Consider the following 23483-nt stretch of genomic DNA (forward strand, 5'->3'; position numbering starts at 1 on the left):
GGACTTCAGCTCCGTGGGGGTGCGCCAGGTTTGGGGCTTCAGCCCCGGAAAATATTTACCGAGCTCTACTCCAGACAGCTCTGGCTAAATTTAAGTCCTGCTTGTTACCTTGTCAAAGAAGGTTGGTTTGACATGATCTGATCTTGACAAATCCATGTTGACCTTATTTCCTTCTAGGTGCTTACAAATTTGATTGCCTAATTATTTGTTCCATTATGTTTCCGGGTACCAAAATTAAGCTGGCTGGTGTAGAATTCCCTGGGTTGTCCTCCTTTCCCTTTTATAAATAGGTATTATATATATGCCCTTTTCCAGTCCTGTGGGATCTCTCCTGAGTAGATCCCAAAGACATTGCTTTACAAAGGAGGTCAGTGTCATTATTCCCATTTTAGAGATGGGGAAACTAAATATATGGTGTCATGACCCACAAGTCTCAATTCTGGTTTGTGGGAGCAGCCATGCCCCAACCCTCCACCTGGCAGCCTAGAAGATCTCTCAGGACCTGGTCTCAAACCGTGGTCTTGAACCCAGTATCATTAGACTCTTGGGAATAAGCCTCAGCCATCACACCACACCAACTCATGGCCTGATGGGGGAGGAATGGGTGCAGTTCATTGTGCAGGGGGACAAACAGGGATTTCTCCTGCATGGGCTTGAGGGCCACACTCAGGCTGGGCTACAAAGACTGGATTGGGCTCCTTATTCCCTTCCTTAATGCTTGGGGATTGGGAGGGTTCCCCTGAGAGGTGCCAGCAGAAGATGTGCTGGATGTCCAGCATGCTCTTCCCCAGCAGCGATGGTGATCGGATTCACTGCCTCAGCGGCAGCCTGGGTAGCAGCTGGAGGAAGAGTAGCAGCAAGTGCTGGCTATTCCTGGAGAGGAGCAGAGGCCATGACATCGGGCAGGCAGGCCCTGAGTGGTATGAGTTGTGCCAGTGACTGCATGTGTGCATGGTCCCATTCCATCAGGGCATATTCTGCTCCGTGAATCAGTTCATCAGTGCCTCCTCCTGCCTAAGAGCCCAATTCTCCCTTGCCCTAAGGAATTCAAGCTGCTCCTGACTCCTGCTGTCAACACCAATCCACAAGTCCCCCAGAGTCCTCCTCCATCTGCATCTGCTATCTCTGCTGCTGACCTCCCAGCAGAATGGTTTCCCAATTAGAGGGGGAATGTCCCGGTAAGTCAAAGAGAAGGCTAGCATTATATTTCACTCTCTTGTGGAGGAACCTAAGCAATTCCATCACATAGTGTAACAGTGCTGCCGAAGGCTACAATATTGATGCCTTTTAGCATCCCAGGAATTCAACTACTACAGTCTCCTTCCTTCGGACTATTTTTGTAGCCCATGTCACAGGAGCTGAGGGCAAAGTGGTAAGATACCATCAGTACTGTTAATAAAATGTTCCACGGTTTACAGTGCATCACAGGAATGGTTGAGGAGGAGTTTGGTTCCTTTTAGGGATTACATTACTGGTTACCTATTTCTTCTTTAAAGGCTGGCCATCATTTGGAGAACATAGCAGTGTTCATGGAATGGAATGAAGTAGCTTTCCAGTGCTATGGAGGACACCCAGCCACCTCTGCCAGAGTGATGTTTCTGCTAATGCTCACCCCTCTACATATGCTGAGTGGAGGGGTTGGGTGAGCTATGAAGGCAGACTAGGCCCATTTGCCCTGTCCTTAAACTTGAAGACAGCTTGAATTTTTGCCACACCACATTTGCTGGATTATGTGAGAGCACCAGGAGGAAATTTAAGAGGAAACTGATTGTATTCTAAATAAGCAGACAGAGTTCCCATGGAAAAGGGACAGAGGACCACAGAAAAACTTCTACCTAATCCTTTGTCTTGCCAGAAAGTCCAGCCCAAATCCAGCACACCACATTGAATGGGACAGGTAAACAGTCAAACCTCAAGTGTATTTTCTTCCCAGAACTTTTGCATTAACCCTGCAAGCAAGTTGCCTCTTCGCTGCTAAGAGGCTCAGCCTAGTGTTTGTGCAAGTGCTGGAGGGATGCTTCACCTACCCTCACACTCCACAGCTTCTGCAAGGTGGCTCAGCACAGGGAGAGGACAGACACCAGGGAGGGACTGGGAATGGCAATAACCATTTGAAATGGTCATAGTAGGATTGGACTGCTCTGATGTTCCTTGGACAACTATGTGTTTCCTTTTCCCTTCCAGGACCTAGTCAGCCCCACACACAAGCAAGCAAAGACCCGCTTCATGCAGCTCCTATAAGGAAGGGGAAAGAAAAATGGTGGTGGGGGGAGAAGGATGCTGTTGTGGGGTGTTTGCACAACTATAAGTGTCATGAAACTGTTCTTTCCTTACTGGGGGCCTTTCAGAACCCATCCCCATCCTCCCTCTCTCCCCTTTCCCTGGACAGCACTGCCCAGGGACTATCACTGCCAAAATGCTGGCCAAGAACTGCACAGACACAGGGGCATAGGACTGCTCCTTAGGAATCCATTATAGCTTCCATTGAGTGCTTTACTGTGCTTCATGGGATTCTGAAGAAGTCATTGGTTTACAACCTTGTTTTGCTTTGGGACCACAAGGAGCTGGGGCAGGAAGCAGCTTCAGGTATGTATTACCAGAGCAGGGGGATAGTTCCAGGGAGTGTGAAGGTGCATTGTAACTAACTAGCCTCAGGTGCTGTTTCCTGCAGAGGCTCTGATTTCTCTAGGGGAGTGGGGGGGAAAGGCAGGAAGCTTCCTCAGTCTACCTGGTAGAAACACAGAATCACATGCTCCTCTTCCTCCAGGGTCCTCACTGCCTCCTCACTGTGCCCCTTAATGGCATCTGGTCATACAATAAGGCCAGCAGGATTGAGGAGAGGGTCATGAGTCTCACTTCAGGCTCCATACTTGCAGTCCTGGAGGGTGCCTGGTCCAGCTCATCGTAGCATGGGCACACGCTAGGTCCTCTCCTGGAGTGATCCTTGAGTCCTTCACTCTCCACTACAAGAGCCACGGGTGCTTCATGTGCAATGGGCTGGAGTCCAGTGAATCCTGTCTCCTCCAGCCTTCATGAAAGGCCCTGTTAGAGGAGCATGTTCCTGCTGATCTGAGCGAAACTGTGGAGGACAGTGTTCTCCAAGCACACACTGATCAGAAGCCAGGTGTGTTTCAGAGACTGGAGGCAGCCCTTGGAACATGATCCATGGTCACCTGTCCTAATCAACAGAGTTCATGGGAGAACTGATCTGAAGTGCTCAGCACAGGTTGCTATACCCCAGCAATAGAAGGCGGAGGGGGCGGGTTGAGTCTGAGTCCTTTATGCCTTTGGGTAAGGGTCAGGCAGTTTGTAAAGGGATGAGTGCATTGTGGGAATAGCCCTGGAGGACTATCGATACCCATGACCTGGCACACACCCATTGGCCATGTCTGCACTGCACTACAGGGCTAATATGGGGCCATGCCACAGCAGAGGCACGTAGCTTCGCAGACTAACTTTTGTTCTGTGTGCTATCATTGAGGAACATGCTTCAAGATTTCGGATATGGGCAACAGGGAGGTTGTGACACATCAAGGTACATGTAATGGTGTAAAGTCACAAGTGCAGGTGTAGCCTTCCAGGACGTGTGCCAAGCTTATCTCCTCTTCCACACACTTCACACACCTTTTACAGTTTCTATTTGTAGAACCTTTCCCCACACACACTTCCAGAAAGGGAGATTCACCCATCTCTCATTTTCAAACAAGAGGCATTTCTTTACGTTTTATGTGAATTATATAGTGTCACAGAAATGCAGGGCTGTAAAGACTTCTGGAGGTCACCCAGTCCATCCCTCCACAATGAGGTAAAATTAGACTATCCCCGACAAATGTTAGTTTAAAAAAACCAAAGTCAGGGATCACCCAGCCTCCAGGAATGCTGATCACTCAAATGAGGCAGTATTAATAAGCGACTTGCACACTCATCCCTAGCATTTACATCAATTTAAATATTTTGTCCAAATACTGATTTTACTAAACTTGTAACTCACAGGAAATAAGCTGGCATCATGTTTTGGCTACAACTTTTATCTGGAGTTCTGTACACATCAGGCAGAAACTGCCTCCGGACTTTATATATGTCCCAAATGGTTTCAATGGCTGCAAAGGCAAGTTCCTGGACAGTCTACTTTTACAAATAATGTAGCTCCTTTTGGAAAGTTGTTGGGCCTTATTCTCTCCTGTAGGGGCATGAGTGACTCTGCCTGAAAGGGAGAATGGGATGCCTCACAGGGGTGTTGTGCAGATAAATGCATTAAAAGATTGCAAGGCACTTAGATATTAAGGTAATGGGGGCTAAGTAAGTAACTAAAATAGAGCTCTTTAATACAGTAACACATTATTCGGTGCATAAGAAGTTGAAGTATTGGCCATAGTGGCCACGTATAAATTGAAAGGTGCAGAGCATTGTTGCAGGTTCTTGCCATGCAGGACAATGCATTGTAATAGAGACTCCCAGAGAAATCTTCAATACTTGCAGGAATGAGCTTTGTTGATTATGCAGTCACTGCTAATGTATGGAAAAGCTACATCTACTCCGAGACAGTATGTCCTAGTGGCTAGAGCAACGGACTGGGAGTCAGGAGACCTGGGTTCTAGTCCTGGCATTGCTAGCGATTTACTAGATGACCTTTAGCAAGTCACTTTCCCTTCTCTGTGCCTCAGTATTCCCACCTGTAAAATGGGGATAATGATACTGACCTCCTTTGTAAGGCACTTGGAAATCTACCAATGAAAAGTGCTACATGTGAATATTCTAGCAATTAAATTTAGCAAATGTAATTTTTCTTCAGTTTCAAGTCATCGTCCCCCACCAGCTCATGTAAACATACAGCATCATAAATTTCATGGATAATCCTTAAATTTGTATACTAAATTTATAAAACCAACAGAAAATGACCACAAGTAATTTTTTTTTTTTGAGTAAAGCCTTAAGGTTTTATAATCAGACTGCCTACATATAAACTTCATGACATTTTTGAGAACTCTAGGAAATATTACTGCTGTTTCTTCAGAACTTTACAAGTTTGCCTTGCTATCTAAACAATATTCTTTCACAACAAGCAGATATATTTTAAGGGAGAAGTACAAAATAGTCCAGTGTTACAAGTGCCCTGAGCAAAACATCTGCATTGTGAGCAATCCCCCTCTCCCCCACCCCCATTGGTCAATCAAGTTTATTTATACCACATGAAAGATTTTCCTTGTTTGTGAAATTTACATTATGATGAGAAAAATGTGTGGGTAGTCAAAGTGATTAAATGCTGAAACTTGCTGAAGCCATGAAACTTGTTTTTAAAGTTTACACTAAAACTAAAACAGAAAAAACAGCATATAAAGCTACTGCCACATCACATGCAAGAAGAATCAGGCCATGCTATTCAGTGTTCAAAACAAAGAGGCTTATGAAATGGAACCTTCTCTTTTAAAAATGCAGAGCACAAAACAAAGCAGACATTGTCTGAGAGATACTCTATCTCATTGCCAGTGATATGGAGATGTCTCTCTCTCTCCTGACTCAGTCAGGAGTAAGCACCAACACACAAGGTTTTGATTGGTGAGTATGCAAATTTAAAACAGTTAAAGAAATCCTGACTTTACACTTCCAATGGATTTTAGATAATTTTCAGATTATGAATAATTTAAGAACCCTGTACAAGACCAATGTGAACAGCAATTTCATTAGTTTTAGTAAGTGTATTCTTACTGTTACTTTCATATTTGTGTGTTTAACCAAATACTCATTTTCTTTCAATATTCAGCTTGTTAGTGCGAGAGAGCATTATTACATGTCACAGCAGAAGCAAGAAGCTCATTTTACCCCTTCATTGCCTATTCTGCATTCTCTAACCACCTTCAGCCATCCATAAACTCTTCTCCATATTCCATATCAGGTATTATTTTTTTTCTGTATTTGTTTTATATTTTAGGTCTCTTTCCACTTTTGCTCAAATCTTCCATTGCTAATTTTGCCTTTTTTGTCCTCGTTCTAAGTTCAGTCCACTCTAATGCTGTGTACACACTACCTCTTTCGTCAGTATAGATTATGTCACTCAGGGATGTGAATAAGCCACTCTCCTGGGCGACATAAGTTACACCGACCTAAGCGCCGGTGTGGACAGCGCTATGTCGGCAGGAGAGCTTCTCCCGCCGACAAAGCTACTGCCACTGGCGGGAGCTGGAGTAATTAAGTCGATGAGTGAGCTCTCTCCCATTGGTTTACAGCTCTGCACTAGTAGCACTACAGCGGCACAGCTGCATCTGTTCAGCTGCGCTGCTGTAAGCTCTGTAGTTTAGCCATAGCCTAAGATTCCTCTCTGGAGGTTGGTCGTTCAGATTATTCTTGAACAAAGATAAGCAGTGAACCTATTAAAATAACATACGGAAGTCTTGTAGTGGTGGCAGTCTGGGATGATTTTCTGCTCAAAGTATGCAGCCCTTGTACATATACAAATACATTATGATACAGTTTTTAGTTACAGGATCACACAAATTTCTCACTAACGCATGCACTGTCTGGTCAGCCCTAGGAGCGGTGAAGGACTGGAGCATGCTCAGTGAGGATGGAATCTTTTAGCAGTAGCAACTCTCTACTGTGCATGTAGAAACTAAGATTTTTTTCCCCCGAAGACTTATAAATTGGCCAAATTTGGGCAGATTTTTTTTACAGAGACAGGAAAAGGCACATCCCTGATACAAAGACCAACCATATTTCAAGTCCCTGCTCCAAAGCATGGGGGTGGTAGAGCTGGTCAAAGAAAAGGGCTCAAGATTTTTTTTTTTTAAATATGGGCAAAACAATGTTTTCTCCCCTAGCCTTTTTCTTGGCAATAACTGGACCATTTTGCCTTAAATTTTCCTGAAAAAATTCAGATACCCAGAATGGAAATTTCAGTTAAAATGATTTTCTCCTCTGGGTTTTCCTTGTGTAACTGGCACTTTATTAATGTACTATTGACACGGTGAAGAGCATTCTTAAAATGTAACACTAAGAAACACTATCACCAACATAACAGCATCAAAACTATGGGTCCAGTTCACTTCACAGCCAGAGGAACCCAGACTCCGACACCCTAGTGCACCAGAAGTGCAGGTGGTACAGGCTACTGCTAACACCTGCTCTCCTGAGTGCCCAGGCCCAGCGAGTACAGCCCCTAAATGGATATAGCTTGCTTAAGAGGGATCCAAAGTAGGTCAACTTGAAAATGTGCTCATTATGCCTCCATCAATGAGACTCCGATGGAGCTCCAGACAGATTTTAAAGCTGCCTTTCCCCATTGGAACACCTGCAGGAGAGCAGCAACGATTTTTCCTCAGCCACTGGTGTAAGTCTGGCTTAATAGGAGGGGTTGCTATTTGACTCTGGAAACTTCTTTCAAATATACTGATACAGCAAAGAGGCGAAGGGCCTAATTCCCCGCTGTTACTCCAGTTTTACCAAATGGTTCTTCGGTGGAGTTCCACTAGTGCAGAAGTGATGTGATGCAGTAAAGTATCAGGTCCCCAGTCTTTCAGTACACCCAAAGACATGTGGGACAGAGGTGCAGTAACAACTGCCTCAACCAAACATGCCAAGTCATTGCATTCTTGGCATCTTGTATTCTGAACAGTCCAAAAAGGCCTAACAACTTAAAGCTACACTGAGGGATCACTTTGCTTACCACCCAAATACAGCCAGCTCCGTGACAGAAATATGGCAACTGTTCCAGAACAACATACTAACACTAAACATAATTTAAGATGGGAAGTGAAGAATATTGTATCCTGTTGAAAAGCCAGATGAAAGTCATGTGGGTAGAAAGTAAATGAGTTATAATTTGGCCAGAAGACTCCATCATGGATTATATATTGTGTATCCTGAATATACAATATGTAACCCATATTAAAAAAAAAAAAAAGCACAACACAATTTTCCTTAACACCATGATAAGGCATTGGTTGACAGAGAAAAAGTACTACCCACTGAATCATCAGCATCACTTCTTGCAGCATTTAGGTGTCTGGGATTGGCTATTGGCTACACTGGCCTGTACACTGGCTTGTTCTGACATTAACCATCTTGTCTCAGAGTAGCAGCCGAGTTAGTCTGTATTCGCAAAAAGAAAAGGCGTACTTGTGGCACCTTAGATGCAACCGATGAAGTGAGCTGTAGCTCACTAAAGCTTATGCTCAAATAAATTTGTTAGTCTCTGAAGTGCCACAAGTACTCCTTTTCTTTTAACCATCTTGTGAAACTGTACCACATCACTAGTCGTTTTATACGAGTAACCAAGAAAAGAGATTATCCTGACACTTTTGCTGTGTGCTCTCTTTGATAGGATAGCTCAATGGTTTGAGCATGGGCCTGCTAAACCCAGGGTTGAGAGTTCAATCCTTGAGGGGGCCATTTAGGGATCTGGGGCAAAAATTGGGGATTGGTCCTGCTTTGAGCAGGGGGTTGGACTAGATGACCTCCTGAGGTGCCTTCCAACCCTGATTCTATGATTAACAAGTTTTACTAGATTAGGTTTACTGTCTTTGTCTTGTAAGACTATCTAATTTCACCCACCTACCCATCCACATTTGTACAACTTTAAAAACAAATTATGTCCTTACATTCATGAACAACTCCCCAGTGGAAGTCGATGGGAACCACATGCACATTTGAGAGGTTGTTTCAGCTCTTATTCTGCCAATTAGCTAAATTATATATTTATTTACTGTAGACTACAACTGAAAAATCTCATTTGTCAGCATAAAAAGTTTAATTAGGAAGACCAGGCGAAAGAAATGGACATCAACTTTTAAGTAGAATATCACAGTTGATCCAGTATTCCTGATCTTGTTGAGAATACTCCATCCATCCAAAAATGGTCTCTTTTTTAGCAGAGACAAATCACTATCAAGAATCTCATAAGCCAAGTTCAATAGCATATAAACAGAGAATTCTTGTTGCACTGTATGTATACACAGTTGCTTGCATCAAATGGATATTATTAATCATGCTAATTACAGCAGTGCTCATGGGTCAACCAAGAATGGGGTCCTAATGTGCTAGGTGCTGTACAGAGTAGTAGATGACCCTTGCCCTGAAGCACTTACAATCTAACTAGACAAGACAGACACAAGGTGGGGGAAGAGGTATAACACACAAGCAGAGCGAACAATGTGATGGCACCAAACTGCATGTTCTATGATTTGTTGGGAGGGATGGGGGTTTAGGTCAGGGGGATCATCTAAATTGGGGGTGAAGGAAGAATGAGAGGGGGACAGGACAGATGAGAAGAGGACAAGAGAGGCAGGTGTGGAATAAAGCCGTGGTGAAGAGACTGTAGGAGAGGAAGAGGGTTGGCGCACACAGCAAATCTATCAGCACAGGGCAGAGAAAGTCCAGAGAAAGCTGTAAAAAAATTCTCTGAATGTCCAAAGGTCCCTGCCTCAAAAGATGGAGTGTCTGGCTGGTTCCTCTCTGCAGTTTTTCCTCCAAGACCCCTTTGTGGTGTTGGTTGGGTACTCACCTTCCAGCTTCACTGGGGATGAGGTGAGCAGAGACCTCATTCAAAGGGGCAGGAATTTGGTAGAGCATGGGGAGAGGTGGGCAAACAGACCCACCCAAGAGGCCTGGGCAGAGTAACAACAGCAAAAGATACTCCCCGTGAGAACTGCTGACTGAGCGGAAGGAAGTGAAAAAGGCTAATCAGATTTCTCAACCATTAAAATCGAATACAACACAAGTGTAATGCAGAAGTGATGGAGAAGTCCTGGAAATAGCCCTTCATCATTCAATGTATTTTGAGCATGCACATTCTAGAAGTTCATAGTAGGAGTTATACAGTTAACTACACAGGGATTCCTGATATTTAGCAGTAGAACTTTTGATACGGCTGAAAATTGCATGAATACCTTTATATAGAAAAATACTATGTAACTACCACCATGAACACTTGTTTTTACTGAGAGAGGAAGTGGTGAAAACTGAACAAATAGCAGAGCAATTGCAAGAACACTCAAGTAACAAAAAAAAGTCACCATTTGACATTTACTATACACTATTTGCCAGACCTGGCTAGATACAAATATCATCTGCCACACTTAGTTCCTCTATCTCCATTATTCCAATCAAATCCAAGACCAATTGCTTTAATAATATGTCAAAAATACAATATATATTAAGTAGACCATAGCCTCCAAGTGTCTCAGATGGGTGCCAATATGAGAACCTGGACAGCTAGAACTTAGCAACCTACTGTGAATAAGCATCAGCTGACATACTGAGTCTAGCAAGCGAGTCTAGCACCGACATCACGCTATCAACTTAAAGTAGATTTCTAAGTTCTCTCAGAGTGAGAGGCGGTTGGTTATAAAGTAGAAAGACATGATTCATTTGCAAAAGCCATACTTAACCTGAACTTTCCCCATATGTTCGCAAACTTAACTATTTCTTTGTATGGTACTTCTTATACCATGAATTCTTTTCCGCAAGAAAGAAATTTTAACGTTACATTATTTTCATTACTTGTAGTGTCAGACTTAGTTTGACAGGTGTGCCTTGGGACTGAACTTCCCATCTAAAGAATAATTATTCAAGGAGACTGTGGCAGTGCAAACTTCCCTATATCATCCTCTAAGAGTGCTTAGACATCAAATTGAACCCCTAGAGCTCAAAAGGGTACTTCTATGACTACTCAATACACATTTCCACTCTAAAGTTCTCTGAAAAGACTCTGGGTAGTAATTGTGATGTGACCACATGGCCCACTAGGAACTGGACTGAAACCAATTCATTTTGAAAACACTGAAAGGCCATCAGATAACTATGTTCAAATCACGAGTGACTCAGGCAAATTTGAATATGTGACCTAGAGGTGAAGGGCTCTATATCCTATTACCAATCACATGGGCCATCTGGTCCCTCCACTGCAAGATTTCACACACACACACACACACACACACCCCGTTCATACAGCATGCATCAAAATTTATCCAATTTAATTCTGTGAGTTGTTTTTAGAACAAAATGATTCCCAAACGACTTCAAACGAAATCAATAGACTATATTCAGGATTTCTCCCCCTTTTATTTATTCCCAATGGTTTCACAACAGCTTTTCTTCTCTTTGGGGGAAATGACAAAGAAGTCAATTGCAATCATAGTCATTTGCTTTTAATTTTACACTATCAAGAAGTGTTTCTGATGTCCAGCTCTTGTGAAATTGCATTGAATCTATGAATGACCTGACCACCACCCAAAGCACCTAGGTTGTTACTGCTCTTATGAAAGCTCTTAGCCCGGAAAAAGGACTTCTGTTGTCACTTACTATACAGGCTCATGATCTTGGTGCCTTATAAAGGTAACTCCATCATTGTTTAGTTAGTCGATGCTTACAGGATAGTTGTTTCCTATTCAGTATATCTAGCTGCACAACAGCACAGTGCATTTCTCATTTAGATAACGAGCTCCCTTCTGCTCTCCTAAGCATGCTCATTTCAAAAGATTTACCATACCTGGGAAATGCACAGACTGCATTCTGAGGAAAGTACATTTTCTTGCTATGGTTTCAAAAACGTCCTGCCATAAGTAGTGTCAGCAACCCCACCCCCACAGGAACAATACATCAGCCCCCCTCGTCCATTAGCAGGACAGAGCAGCGGCACCCGGGCTGTGTTGATTCATTGGCTAGTAATGAAGAGCTCTTTAAATTTGCAGGACCCTGCCATCTCAGGTATCTCTCCCTAGACACGGGTGAGGATCACATCCAGTGCAGCCAGACCCCCCCGTCCCTGACAGCGCCTGGCTGGGCCGGGGCAGCTCAGTCAGCCCCAGCGGGGAGCAGGAAGGTGGGTCTGTTCCACGGTCCCCGTCCCCGGTCAGCCCTGGGGGCGGGACGCGGGAGAAAAGAGGCCCCTTACCTGAGCTGTCCATGGTGCTGCCGCCGCCGTCCAGAGGCTGCGGCTGCTGTCGGGCCGGGCTCCGGGCTGCGGCCAACGCGGCCGGGATCACCCCTTGCTTGCTGCCGCCGCCGCCTCTCTCCTTGCTGCCCCCGCAGAAGTCACCGTTGCTCTCCACCAGCTGCAAAGATTCGTACCCGTCATTGCCGGGCTTTTTGCGGTAGCTCCCGAGCAGGCTCATGGGCGAGTCGCAGGCCGGGGAGGCTCCGCGGGCAGGGAGGGGAAATCTCGCGCGCGCGCGCCCCCTCGCCTTCCCCGGGGTGGCGGTGGGGGGAGAGGGGCCGCCAGGAGCAGCCCCCGCAGGGCGCTGTGTGCGGGGCTCGGCACAGGGACTCCACCGGCGCGGCCTTGGCACAGCGCTCCCCGGCGGCCGCCAGAGCCCAGCGCTGGGTCCTGGCAGGCTCGGCTGCCCTGGCCGCGAGCCAGCCCCTGTCTGGAGCCCGCGCTCGGGCGCAATCCGGCTCCAGGGGGCGTCTGGCGCGGGCCGCGCCCTGCCTCTCGCGGCCTGAGCTGGGCTGGGCTGCGCCGACAGAGAGGGGGGAGGGGGGCGCGGGCGTGGCTGCGGCCCGCGCCCGGCGGGGCTGGGCAGTGAGTGGGCCGCTCCGCCTGAGGGTGGAAAGCCCCAATGGCGGCCGGGCTCAGCCGGAGGCCAACAAAGCCTCTGAAACCCCCACCCCCTTTTGAAAGGGTTTGACGGGGGGCTCAGGGCCCCTGTTTGAAAATTCTGTCTCACCTGTGTGTAACCCCGCCCCCCCATACGGTGTGTTATCTACGCACACCCTATATTCGCAAAAAGAAAAGGAGGACTTGTGGCACCTTAGAGACTAACAAATTTATTAGAGCATAAGCTTTCGTGAGCTACAGCTCACTTCATCGGATGCATGAGCTGTAGCTCACGAAAGCTTATGCTCTAATAAATTTGTTAGTCTCTAAGGTGCCACAAGTACTGCTTTTCTTTTTGCGAATAAAGACTAACACGGCTGCTACTCTGAAACCACAATATTCCAGAGGCTTTCCTTTCGCTTTCTGTACCATTAAGGCATCTAACCTCATATATTTAATATCCCTTGTTTAATCAAATGCCTTCATTTAGCCATTGGCATCAATGCTGGTGTTTTTAATAGGAGCAGGTGCTGAAAGACAGACAATGCATCTGATGAAGTGAGCTGTAGCTCACGAAAGGCTTATGCTCAAATAAATTTGTTAGTCTCTAATGTGCCACAAGTCCTCCTTTTCTTTTTGCGAATACAGACTAACACGGCTGCTACTCTGACACCCTATATTATCTACGTACCCACCCCGCCCCCTATGTATTACCGACTCCTGTCTTCTCCCCTCTTTGTTCTGAGTCCAATTTTCAATTAGTTTAAAAGGAAAAGAAAAAAAATGGAGGAAGTCTCTCTGATTTGGAGCCATACTTTACCTAACCCAACCCCGCCATGTAAAACCGCAGACAAACTGCAGTCACTGGTACTGCTCGGACACTTGGACCAAAACCCCTCAAACAAACTACACCGCACAATTCTGTCAATGCCACCTTTCTCGCCACAGGGCTTAGACTACATTGATAGTGGTAGAGGCAGAAGAACGGCCACACTGGGTCAGACCAAAAGTCCATCTAGCCCAGTATCCTGTCTTCCGACAGTGGCCAATGTCAGGTGCCCCAGAGGGAATGAACAGAGCAGGTCATCATCAAGTGATCCATCCCCTGTTGCCCATTCCCAGCTTCTGGCAAAAACAGGCTAGGGACATTATCCCTCCCCATCCTGGCTAATAGCCATTGATTGACCTATCCTCCATGAACTTATCTAGTTTTTTTTTTTTTTGAACCCTGTTATAGTCTTGGCCTTCACAACATCCTCTGGTAAGGAGTTTCACAGGTTGACTGTGTTGTGTGGAAAAAATGCTTCCTTTTGTTTGTTTTAAACCTGCTGCCTCTTCATTTCACTTGGTGGCTCCTAATTCTTGTGTTCTGAGAAGGAGTAAATAACACTTCCTCATTTACTTTCTCCCCACCAGTCATGATTTTATAGACCTCTATCATATCCCCCCTTAGGCATCTCTTTTCGAAGCTAAAAAATCTCAGTCTTATTAATCTCTTCTTGAATGGCAGTCATTTCATACCCCTAATCATTTTTGTTGTCCTTTTCTGAAACTTTTACAATTCCAATCTATCATTTCTGAGATGGGGAGACCACATCTTCACGCAGTATTCAAGATGTGGGTTTACTATGGATTTATGTAGAGGCAACATGATATTTTCTGTCTTATTATCTATCCTTTTCTTAATGATTCCCAACATTCTGTTAGCTTTTTTGACTGCCGCTGCACATTTAGCAGATGTTTTCAGAGAAAGCAGATGTTTTCAGAGACAAAAACAATTTTTTAAAATGTTGGCTCTCTCCCCCTTCCTCTCCTCTCCACTCTCAAATAAATTTTAGGAGCGTTTGCTTTGTTTGTGAAAGGTGCTTATTTGATAGCCCTGGATCATGAAATCCCAAATCCCTGAGTTTATTCTCTGAATGTTGACAATGCCCCTATCCTGAATATGTGCTTTAGCCCAGTTCTAGGGTTACCATAGTGCAGATGCCCCTGTGCTGAGACTGCCAAACAGGATCGGAAGGATGGCATAGTGTTGGCATGCTGGACTGGGGCTGGACTACACCCGAATCGCTGCAGCTGTGCCACTGTAGCGCTGCTAGTGCAGACGCTCTATGCCAACAGTCGAGAGCTCTCCCATTGGCAAACTAAATCCACTTCTGCAAGTGGTGGTAGCTATATCAATGGGAGAAGCTCTCCCGCTGACATAGTGCTGTATACACCGGCACTTAGGTCAATGTAATTTATGTGACTGGGGGTGGCTTTTTTACATCCCTGAGCAAAACAAGTTATACCAACATAAGTGCTGGTGTGTAGAAGCCCTGGGACTCAGAAGACCTGTGTTCATTTCTTGGTTCGGATACAGACTTCTGGTGTGATACTGGGCAAATCACTTAATCTCTCCTCCCCATTTGTAAAAAATGGGTATATTTCCTTACTTCACGGGTGTTGTCTGAATATAATCCATTAACGATTATGAGGTGCTCAGATACTAACTACAGTGCTGAAGCCTATGTGAGTATCTAAATGCAGAGATCACCAGCCCAGACTAGGTTAGATGGGTGGCATCAAGTTGAAGTGTTTGATTTTTATCATGAATTACTAGCCTATCTTCTGTTTGCTCAGTCCAATTGATTTTTAGACATTTGTGTAGGTGGATTTCTCACTGTATAATGCAGAAGACTGTCCTTGAACAATACAATAGTCACATGTTGCTCTGCATTTATATTTTAAGCACCCTAGGTAATTCACATTTTAATCATTTCCATTTGTAGTGATCTAGGAGTGTCAAATCTGACACACGGAATATAAAAAAAAAAAGTTTATCCACCATGAAGCTTGCACATCTCAACAAAGCAACCAAGCAATCTTATTGCTATACGTGTGGACCTCCACACATCCTGCCCTACTTGTTGTTTCATCACAATTTGGACATAGCAAATCAAATAGTGTTTTCCTGTAAAGCAGTAGTCATGAAAGCAGTAATGCCAAGAAGAAATTCTATTGCAATTTCCACAATTTGAGGTATTTAAGACACTTGGCTTTCAACCTTATGCTTAACACCCCAAGAGAGGGGGCAGCTGGTACAATCATAACTTGTCATACTATTGATTATATAACTCCTCAAATTCTATATTGCTGGGTAGAGAAGATTCTAGGCCACAGATGCACCTATGCAAGGAGAACCCACAAGTTTGAAAGTGACAAAATAAAGGACACCATCTCCAAAGATGTAATTTGGAATAAAAATCAAGACTAATTCTGCAGTAGGTTTGTATAAGTTCTTCCCCTTCATTATATTGTGTTAAAATACTGTATGAAGTAAACTGCAGAGAGCAAATCTTGCCAATATGCTTCATGTGAGAAATATGATGACAAGAAACCAATCTGAATATCCAGTAGAGCAAAACTCATTTTTTTTTTCCAATTCATCCTGACTGGATCCGTACAGTGCTGAGAGACACACTTCACATTAGGCAGCCAGTAAATCCTGAATGATTCCTACACTGCCCTTATGCAAGCTGTGAAATTCTGTACAATCAGTCAAAATGAATTTATTTCTGTTTTCTTTATTCAAAAATACCAAACTGGTGTCCCTGCTCAAAGTGTGACTATTCAATTTTTGCAGTGTTTTCTGAAGGAGTTCATAGTCCTGTTAGTCCTTGAGTAAAGCCTAGCCCAAGTTGGAGTGGAATATCCATAGTACTAGCTGTCCCATTCTAAGGGGCAGGACATCTGCCTTGTTTAAGCAGACTGTTCCCTAGTGCACTTACTGATCTGTTTTCTGTTATCTTTGTCCAGTCATAGCACAAGAGCATCAGTAAAGGTGGAGCCAGACCTTAAATCTTAACTCATCCTGGACAAGTAAATACTGAGAGTCTCTACTGGACACTCCAGTACACGGCCTTTCCTGTTATAAAGTGCAGTGGGAACCTTACTTTGAAGTCATTTTTCATTAAACCGTTTCATTGCAAGAAGAGGTTCACTGTAGCTGGAATTGTAGCTTATACTTCACTTTGCACTGAAACAATTTGATATTTGCTTTGTACTTCATTAGAAATGGAGTTTCCCTATATTCAAGTTTATCATCAGGTTCCATTGAAATCTGAAGCACATCAATCTTTCATGCATGGATTCTCCCCTTTTATTAATTATTATTATTGATTTCTTTTATTACCGTAGAGCCTAGGAACCCTAGTCGTGGAACAGGATCCCATTGTGCTAGCACTGTACAAACACAGAACAAAAAGACAATCCCTTCCCCAAAGAGCTTGCAGTCACTGATGGTGCCACCTTTAGTTCCGTCACTTTTCTGGAAAGGCCTGGACACAGGGATATGCACCATGCCCTGTGGACAGCTTAATGAAGAGCTAGTGCTGCAGTCTAGGGCCATATAATTTTTTCCCCCAGAGATCCCCTATAAGACAGAGTACAGAAGGAGCAGTCATAATTGGTCATTGGTATCATAGTTCCAGGGGAAAATCAGAAGGATATTTGTCCTTCCTTGAGGTCTATGTAAGATCAAGAGTACCATATAAAATTTAAGTATAATTATCTACATCATGCAGAATTTCCAAAAATCATAGCACAAGAGAAACACAGCATGCTAGGGAAGCTCATTAAAAGTGTCAGGATTTATTGAGCAAGAGCTAGTGATATTAAAACTTTGAGATAGACAGTATATTCGTGTCTGAACACAAATGCCATAAGGTGCCATAAATAGTATGGGAGTTGGTAGCAACCTAGGGAGGCAGCATGCTCCAGTGGCTAGAACATTGGACTGAGAGTCATAATAAATGGCCTCTATTCCCTGCTCTGTCGCTGACCTGCTATGTGGCCTTGGGCAAGTTAATTCACCTTTATGTGCCTCCAATTCTTTCTTATCAACTGCAAGCTCATTAGAGCAGAGACGTATGTGTTGCATGAGAACGGCTATACTGGGTCAGACCAATGTCCATCTAGCCCAGTATCCTGTCTTCCGACAGTGGCCGTTGCTAGAGGCTTCAAAGGGAATGAACAGAACAGAGCAGTTACTAAGTGATCCATCCCCTGTCATCCAGTCCCAGCCTTTGGCAGTCAGACTTAAAGTATGTCTACACTGCAGTTAGACACCTGTGGCTGGCCCATGCCAGCCAACTCAGGCTCATGCAGCTCAGGATAGGGGCTGTTTTATTTCAGTGTAGACTTGGGCTACAGACTTGGGCTTGGGCAGCAGACCAAGTTCTGGGACCATCCCACTTCTCAGAGTCCTAGAGACCAAGCTCCCACCCAAACCTGAACATCTACACCGCAATTAAATAGTCCTGTAGCCTGAACCCCACAAGCCTGAGTCAGGTGACATGGGCCAGCCATAGGTTTCTAATTGCAGTGTAGACATACCCTTAGGTATACCCAAAGCATAGGGTTGCATCCCTGACCATCTTGGCTAATAGCCATTGATGAACTTATCCATCATGAACTTATCTAATTCTCTCTTTAACTCAGTTACAGTTTTAGTCTTCACAACATCCCCTAGCAATGAATTCCACACACTGACTGTGCATTGTGTGAATAAGTACTTCCTTATGTTTGTTTTAAATCGGGTGACCCTTGGTTTTTGTGTTATGTGTTTACACAGTGCCTCGGACAATGAGGCCGAATCTCCACTGGAAACTTTAGGTAATAGAACTAAGTGGTGTGCTCTCAATTCTTCACTGATATAGTTAAGCTGTGCAGTGCTAAGAAAAGTATGACTCAATTTAATGTGTACAAGTATAACTTGAAAGTTAGTTTGATATCTTAAACGTTTACAAAGTAAAGTATTTTCTATAGATAAAATTATCAGCTCAAAAGTTATTCCACATCACATTGCATAAAGGCTTCCACAGACCAGATGTTCCTGAAGCGAGTACATGAACTGTAACTGACTCCTTTCAGAGATGTGCATAGGTGAAAGTAGTGGTGTAGAATTGTTGGACACATAAGAGTGATAGATGTGCTATTTTATAGGATGCCAGCTCCAGTTTTTAAAAAAAAAAAAAAAAAATTTTAGAGAGTAAAACAATTAAATGCAACCCCAAATCTTTTTTCTTATTTCACTAAATGTTTGCCCCAACTCTTTAACTCATCGTTCTCAAATATGTAAACATCTTTAGCTATGTAGCCTTTTATTTTATTTAAAGTGAATTTAATAATGTGTTATGCCACCAGGGGTTCAGCTCTGCTGGCTACAATTTCAAGCTCTACAGAGTGAACATCACTTCTTCTACTTGCTTCGGATTTAGAGCCTCTAGCATCACATGAAGCCAAGGATAGTGACCACACATACATGCACAAGTACAAGGTCTAGTTTGGTTTTACAAGTTTTATTAAAGTCACAATTAAAGTTATGATTACCTATGCATATAAAGACCTATGCTCAAGTTACAAATATAGTCATGCTCACATTCTTAACGATATTCTTCGAGTCTGATGGATGCCTTGCCAATTGATCATCAGTAGAGGGATGGTTCCTGCTGGAGTTTTCCCATAAGGAAACTCATTTTACCCAATCTGGTTGCCCTCTTTTTATCTTGAGTTTCTGACTACACCTAACACTCTGCACATGCACATGAAGGTGTCCATCCTCTTTTTTCTCATTTGTATTGTTCCCCAAGAATATCGGGGTACCCCATTATTAATAGGTTGTTTGTAGTCCCTTTTATTCTCATTACCATCAATACACATAGTGCACTCTGTGGTTAGGGCCAGTGTTAGAAAAAATGTGCCTCTAGGGCATTTTGAGATCTAAAATTTATCTTGCAGCTAATTTTTCCAAATACCACCCATTGGTACATCTGTTCCTGTAATTTTGCAGCATAGGGTCATTCTTTGGTCACTTACTTATGTCAAGCATTTCTTATGCCTATGGCCTAGTATGGTTAAGTTAAAATCTTACAGGCCTCAGCACGTAAGCCTTGCATTTTAGCCCTTCATACTTAGATACCTAATACATACTTATTCCTTCTAACTACTAATTAATCTTATAGTTCTGTAATCCTACAATTTAACTTTATTTAATATACAATAATTATGTATAACCTGACATTAGTTAATCACAACATCACACAATTAATGAATGATAAAATGAAGTAATTGGCTACTGCTAATAACATTCCCCTTTGCCTTCAAACATTGACTTGTCTTTAGCTAAAAGCCTGCATTTGGAAGAACTTAGTTAACGATGCTATGTAATTTCCTTCCATCTTGCCTTAAAATAGGATATTTCCCATATACTTAACTAGTAACATTGATCATGAACAATGCATGAAAGTATCTCTCATCATAGTATAACAACTGCATGGCTAACCAAATATCCTAATGTCTGACAAACAGGTCACTCTGTCTGGTTTATAGAGGTGAGGGCTGTCAGCTACACCTGAGGAGAACTGATTAAAGTCTATGGCAACTCTAAATAAGGCTCGCTAATTTCATATCTGAATATTTCACTGGACTCTATCCCCTTTAAATATATAAAAAATTGCAAAAAGAAAAGGAGTACTTGTGGCACCTTAGAGACTAACAAATTTATTAGAGCATAAGCTTTCGTGAGCTACAGCTCACTTCATCGGATGCATTTGGTGGAAAAAACAGAGGAGAGATTTATATACACACACACACAGAGAACATGAAACAATGGGTTTATCATACACACTGTAAGGAGAGTGATCACTTAAGATAAGCCATCACCAACAGCAGGGGGGAGAAGGAGGAAAACCTTTCATGGTGACAAGCAGGTAGGCTAATTCCAGCAGTTAACAAGAATATCAGAGGAACAGTGGGGGGTGGGGTGGGAGGGAGAAATACCATGGGGAAATAGTTTTACTTTGTGTAATGACTCATTCATTCCCAGTCTCTATTCAAGCCTAAGTTAATTGTATCCAGTTTGCAAATTAATTCCAATTCAGCAGTCTCTCGTTGGAGTCTGTTTTTGAAGCTTTTTTTGTTGAAGGATAGCCACTCTTAGGTCTGTGATCGAGTGACCAGAGAGATTGAAGTGTTCTCCAACTGGTTTTTGAATGTTATAATTCTTGACGTCTGATTTGTGTCCATTCATTCTTTTACGTAGAGACTGTCCAGTTTGGCCAATGTACATGGCAGAGGGGCATTGCTGGCACATATCACATTGGTAGATGCGCAGGTGAACGAGCCTCTGATAGTGTGGCTGATGTGATTAGGCCCTATGATGGTATCCCCTGAATAGATATGTGGACAGAGTTGGCAACGGGCTTTGTTGCAAGGATAGGTTCCTGGGTTAGTGGTTCTGTTGTGTGGTGTGTGGTTGCTGGTGAGTATTTGCTTCAGATTGGGGGGCTGTCTGTAAGCAAGGACTGGTCTGTCTCCCAAGATCTGAGAGAGCGATGGCTCGTCCTTCAGGATAGGTTGTAGATCCTTGATGATGCGTTGGAGAGGTTTTAGTGGGGGGCTGAAGGTGATGGCTAGTGGCGTTCTGTTGTTTTCTTTGTTGGGCCTGTCCTGTAGTAGGTGACTTCTGGGTACTCTTCTGACTCTGTCAATCTGTTTCTTCACTTCAGCAGGTGGGTATTGTAGTTGTAGGAATGCATGATAGAGATCTTGTAGGTGTTTGTCTCTGTCTGAGGGGTTGGAGCAAATGCGGTTATATCGTAGCGCTTGGCTGTAGACAATGGATCGAGTGGTATGATCTGGATGAAAGCTAGAGGCATGTAGGTAGGAATAGCGGTCAGTAGGTTTCCGATATAGGGTGGTGTTTATGTGACCATCGCTTATTAGCACCGTAGTGTCCAGGAAGTGGATCTCTTGTGTGGACTGGTCCAGGCTGAGGTTGATGGTGGGATGGAAATTGTTGAAATCATGGTGGAATTCCTCAAGAGCTTCTTTTCCATGGGTCCAGATGATGAAGATGTCATCAATGTAGCGCAAGTAGAGTAGGGGCATTAGGGGACGAGAGCTGAGGAAGCGTTGTTCTAAGTCAGCCATAAAAATGTTGGCATACTGTGGGGCCATGCGGGTACCCATCGCAGTGCCGCTGATTTGAAGGTATACATTGTCACCAAATGTGAAATAGTTATGGGTCAGGACAAAGTCACAAAGTTCTGCCACCAGGTTAGCTGTGACAGTATTGGGGATACTGTTCCTGACGGCTTGTAGTCCATCTTTGTGTGGAATGTTGGTGTAGAGGACTTCTACATCCATAGTGGCTAGGATGGTGTTTTTAGGAAGATCACCAATGGACTGTAGTTTCCTCAGGAAATCGGTGGTGTCTCGAAGATAGCTGGGAGTGCTGGTAACGAAGGGCCTGAGGAGGGAGTCTACATAGCCAGACAATCCTGCTGTCAGGGTGCCAATGCCTGAGATGATGGGGCGTCCAGGATTTCCAGGTTTATGGATCTTGGGTAGCAGATAGAATACCCCAGGTCGGGGCTCCAGGGGTGTGTCTGTGCGGATTTGTTCTTGTGCTTTTTCAGGGAGTTTCTTGAGCAAATTCTGTAGTTTCTTTTGGTAACTCTCAGTGGGATCAGAGGGTAATGGCTTGTAGAAAGTGGTGTTGGAGAGCTGCCTAGTAGCCTCTTGTTCATACTCCGACCTATTAATGATGACGACAGCACCTCCTTTGTCAGCCTTTTTGATTATGATGTCAGAGTTGTTTCTGAGGCTGTGGATGGCACGGTGTTCTGCATGGCTGAGGTTATGGGGTAAGCGATGCTGCTTTTCCACAATTTCAGCTCGTGCACGTCGGCGGAAGCAGTCTATGTAGAAATCCAGGCTGCTGTTTCGACCTTCTGGGTGAGTCCACCCAGAATCCTTCTTTTGTTCTTCATGTTCTCTCTCTGTGTGTGTGTGTGTGTGTGTGTAAAAATCTCTCCTCTGCTTTTTCCACCAAATGCATCCGATGAAGTGAGCTGTAGCTCACGAAAGCTTATGCTCTAATAAATTTGTTAGTCTCTAAGGTGCCACGGGTACTCCTTTTCTTTTTTTAAAAAATTGCCTATATCAATATAGTATTTACATAGGATATTCATTCCCTTTTATTAGTCTATTCCGTAATGTACAAGAAAGTTTTCCTGAAAGTATAACTCAGTTGTATTCTCAATTAATTAATTAATTAGGCTCTAAACACTGTTTAAGGTATGTTTTTGTTTCTTTCATCAATGTAGTTCAGAACAATATTACACATGCAATAAGGAACTGAGAAGCAGAACAAAGCCAACTTCACTCTAGCTACAAAAATTTACGGTTGAAGTTTGCAACTAAATTTTATATTTAGAAAAGACTGTTGAACAAAAGGTGTGTAATTTAAGGAAAATAAGTTTGCATCCTAAATCATGAACTAGTTGTTGCTTTGATTACTACATTCAATTCATTTGAAAAGTATATTTTATTCATTATTCTGTTTTACCATAGTGAAACCAAGTTAGTGAACTTTTGGGGGCACTGTTGAAATATTCACATATTTCAACACATATTGGGCTAGTCACCAAATGTTGTTCTATGCATTAAGGGCCTGATCCTGCTCCCATTGAAGCCAATAGAAAAACCTCCCTTCGATTGGAGAAGAATCAGGACCTGAAAGCCTCATCCAAAGCAACAACCTTTCCACTGACTTTAGTGGGCATTGAATCAGGTACCAAATGAGGCTGGATTTACATTGATATTTAATATGCCTGTGTTTTGTGGAATACAGTCTAGACAAAGAATGCAGCTTTTCCATATTACATATCCCTAGTTTCCACTGATATGACCCTCTCTGGTTATTCCAACAGATAGCACATATTTCTATCAATCTGAACGTACTTTAATGAGCTTCATTAAATGAAGCTCATTAAAGTATATTCAGATTTTTCATTCAGCATCTGAAATGGCTCCAACTACTAATCCCATTTTAGTTTCAGTCAATGAGGCCTAATGAGTCTCTTTCCATGGCTTTCTTGTGTCACAGCATTTTTGATTTGAGGACATA

The 23483-nt window shown here is 43.5% G+C and overlaps 1 protein-coding gene across 2 annotated transcripts in view; it reads right to left on the bottom strand.

Annotated features, from left to right (window-relative positions):
• DNAJC6 (DnaJ heat shock protein family (Hsp40) member C6) overlaps positions 1-23483 on the bottom strand; it is an 89849-nt gene that overhangs the window by 52768 nt on the left and 13598 nt on the right. Inside the window, exon 2 of one of the 2 annotated variants that reach the window (XM_038414260.2) lies at positions 11888-12047. In XM_038414260.2, the coding sequence (XP_038270188.1) occupies positions 11888-11900 (13 nt within the window). In that variant the 5' untranslated portion in view covers positions 11901-12047. Of the gene's footprint in view, positions 1-11887; positions 12563-23483 lie in introns of those variants that run through there. The other variant, XM_038414258.2, reaches the window with a different exon arrangement.

The sequence above is a fragment of the Dermochelys coriacea genome, chromosome 8, assembly GCF_009764565.3.
Source record: "Dermochelys coriacea isolate rDerCor1 chromosome 8, rDerCor1.pri.v4, whole genome shotgun sequence".
Classification (NCBI taxonomy): domain Eukaryota; kingdom Metazoa; phylum Chordata; order Testudines; family Dermochelyidae; genus Dermochelys; species Dermochelys coriacea.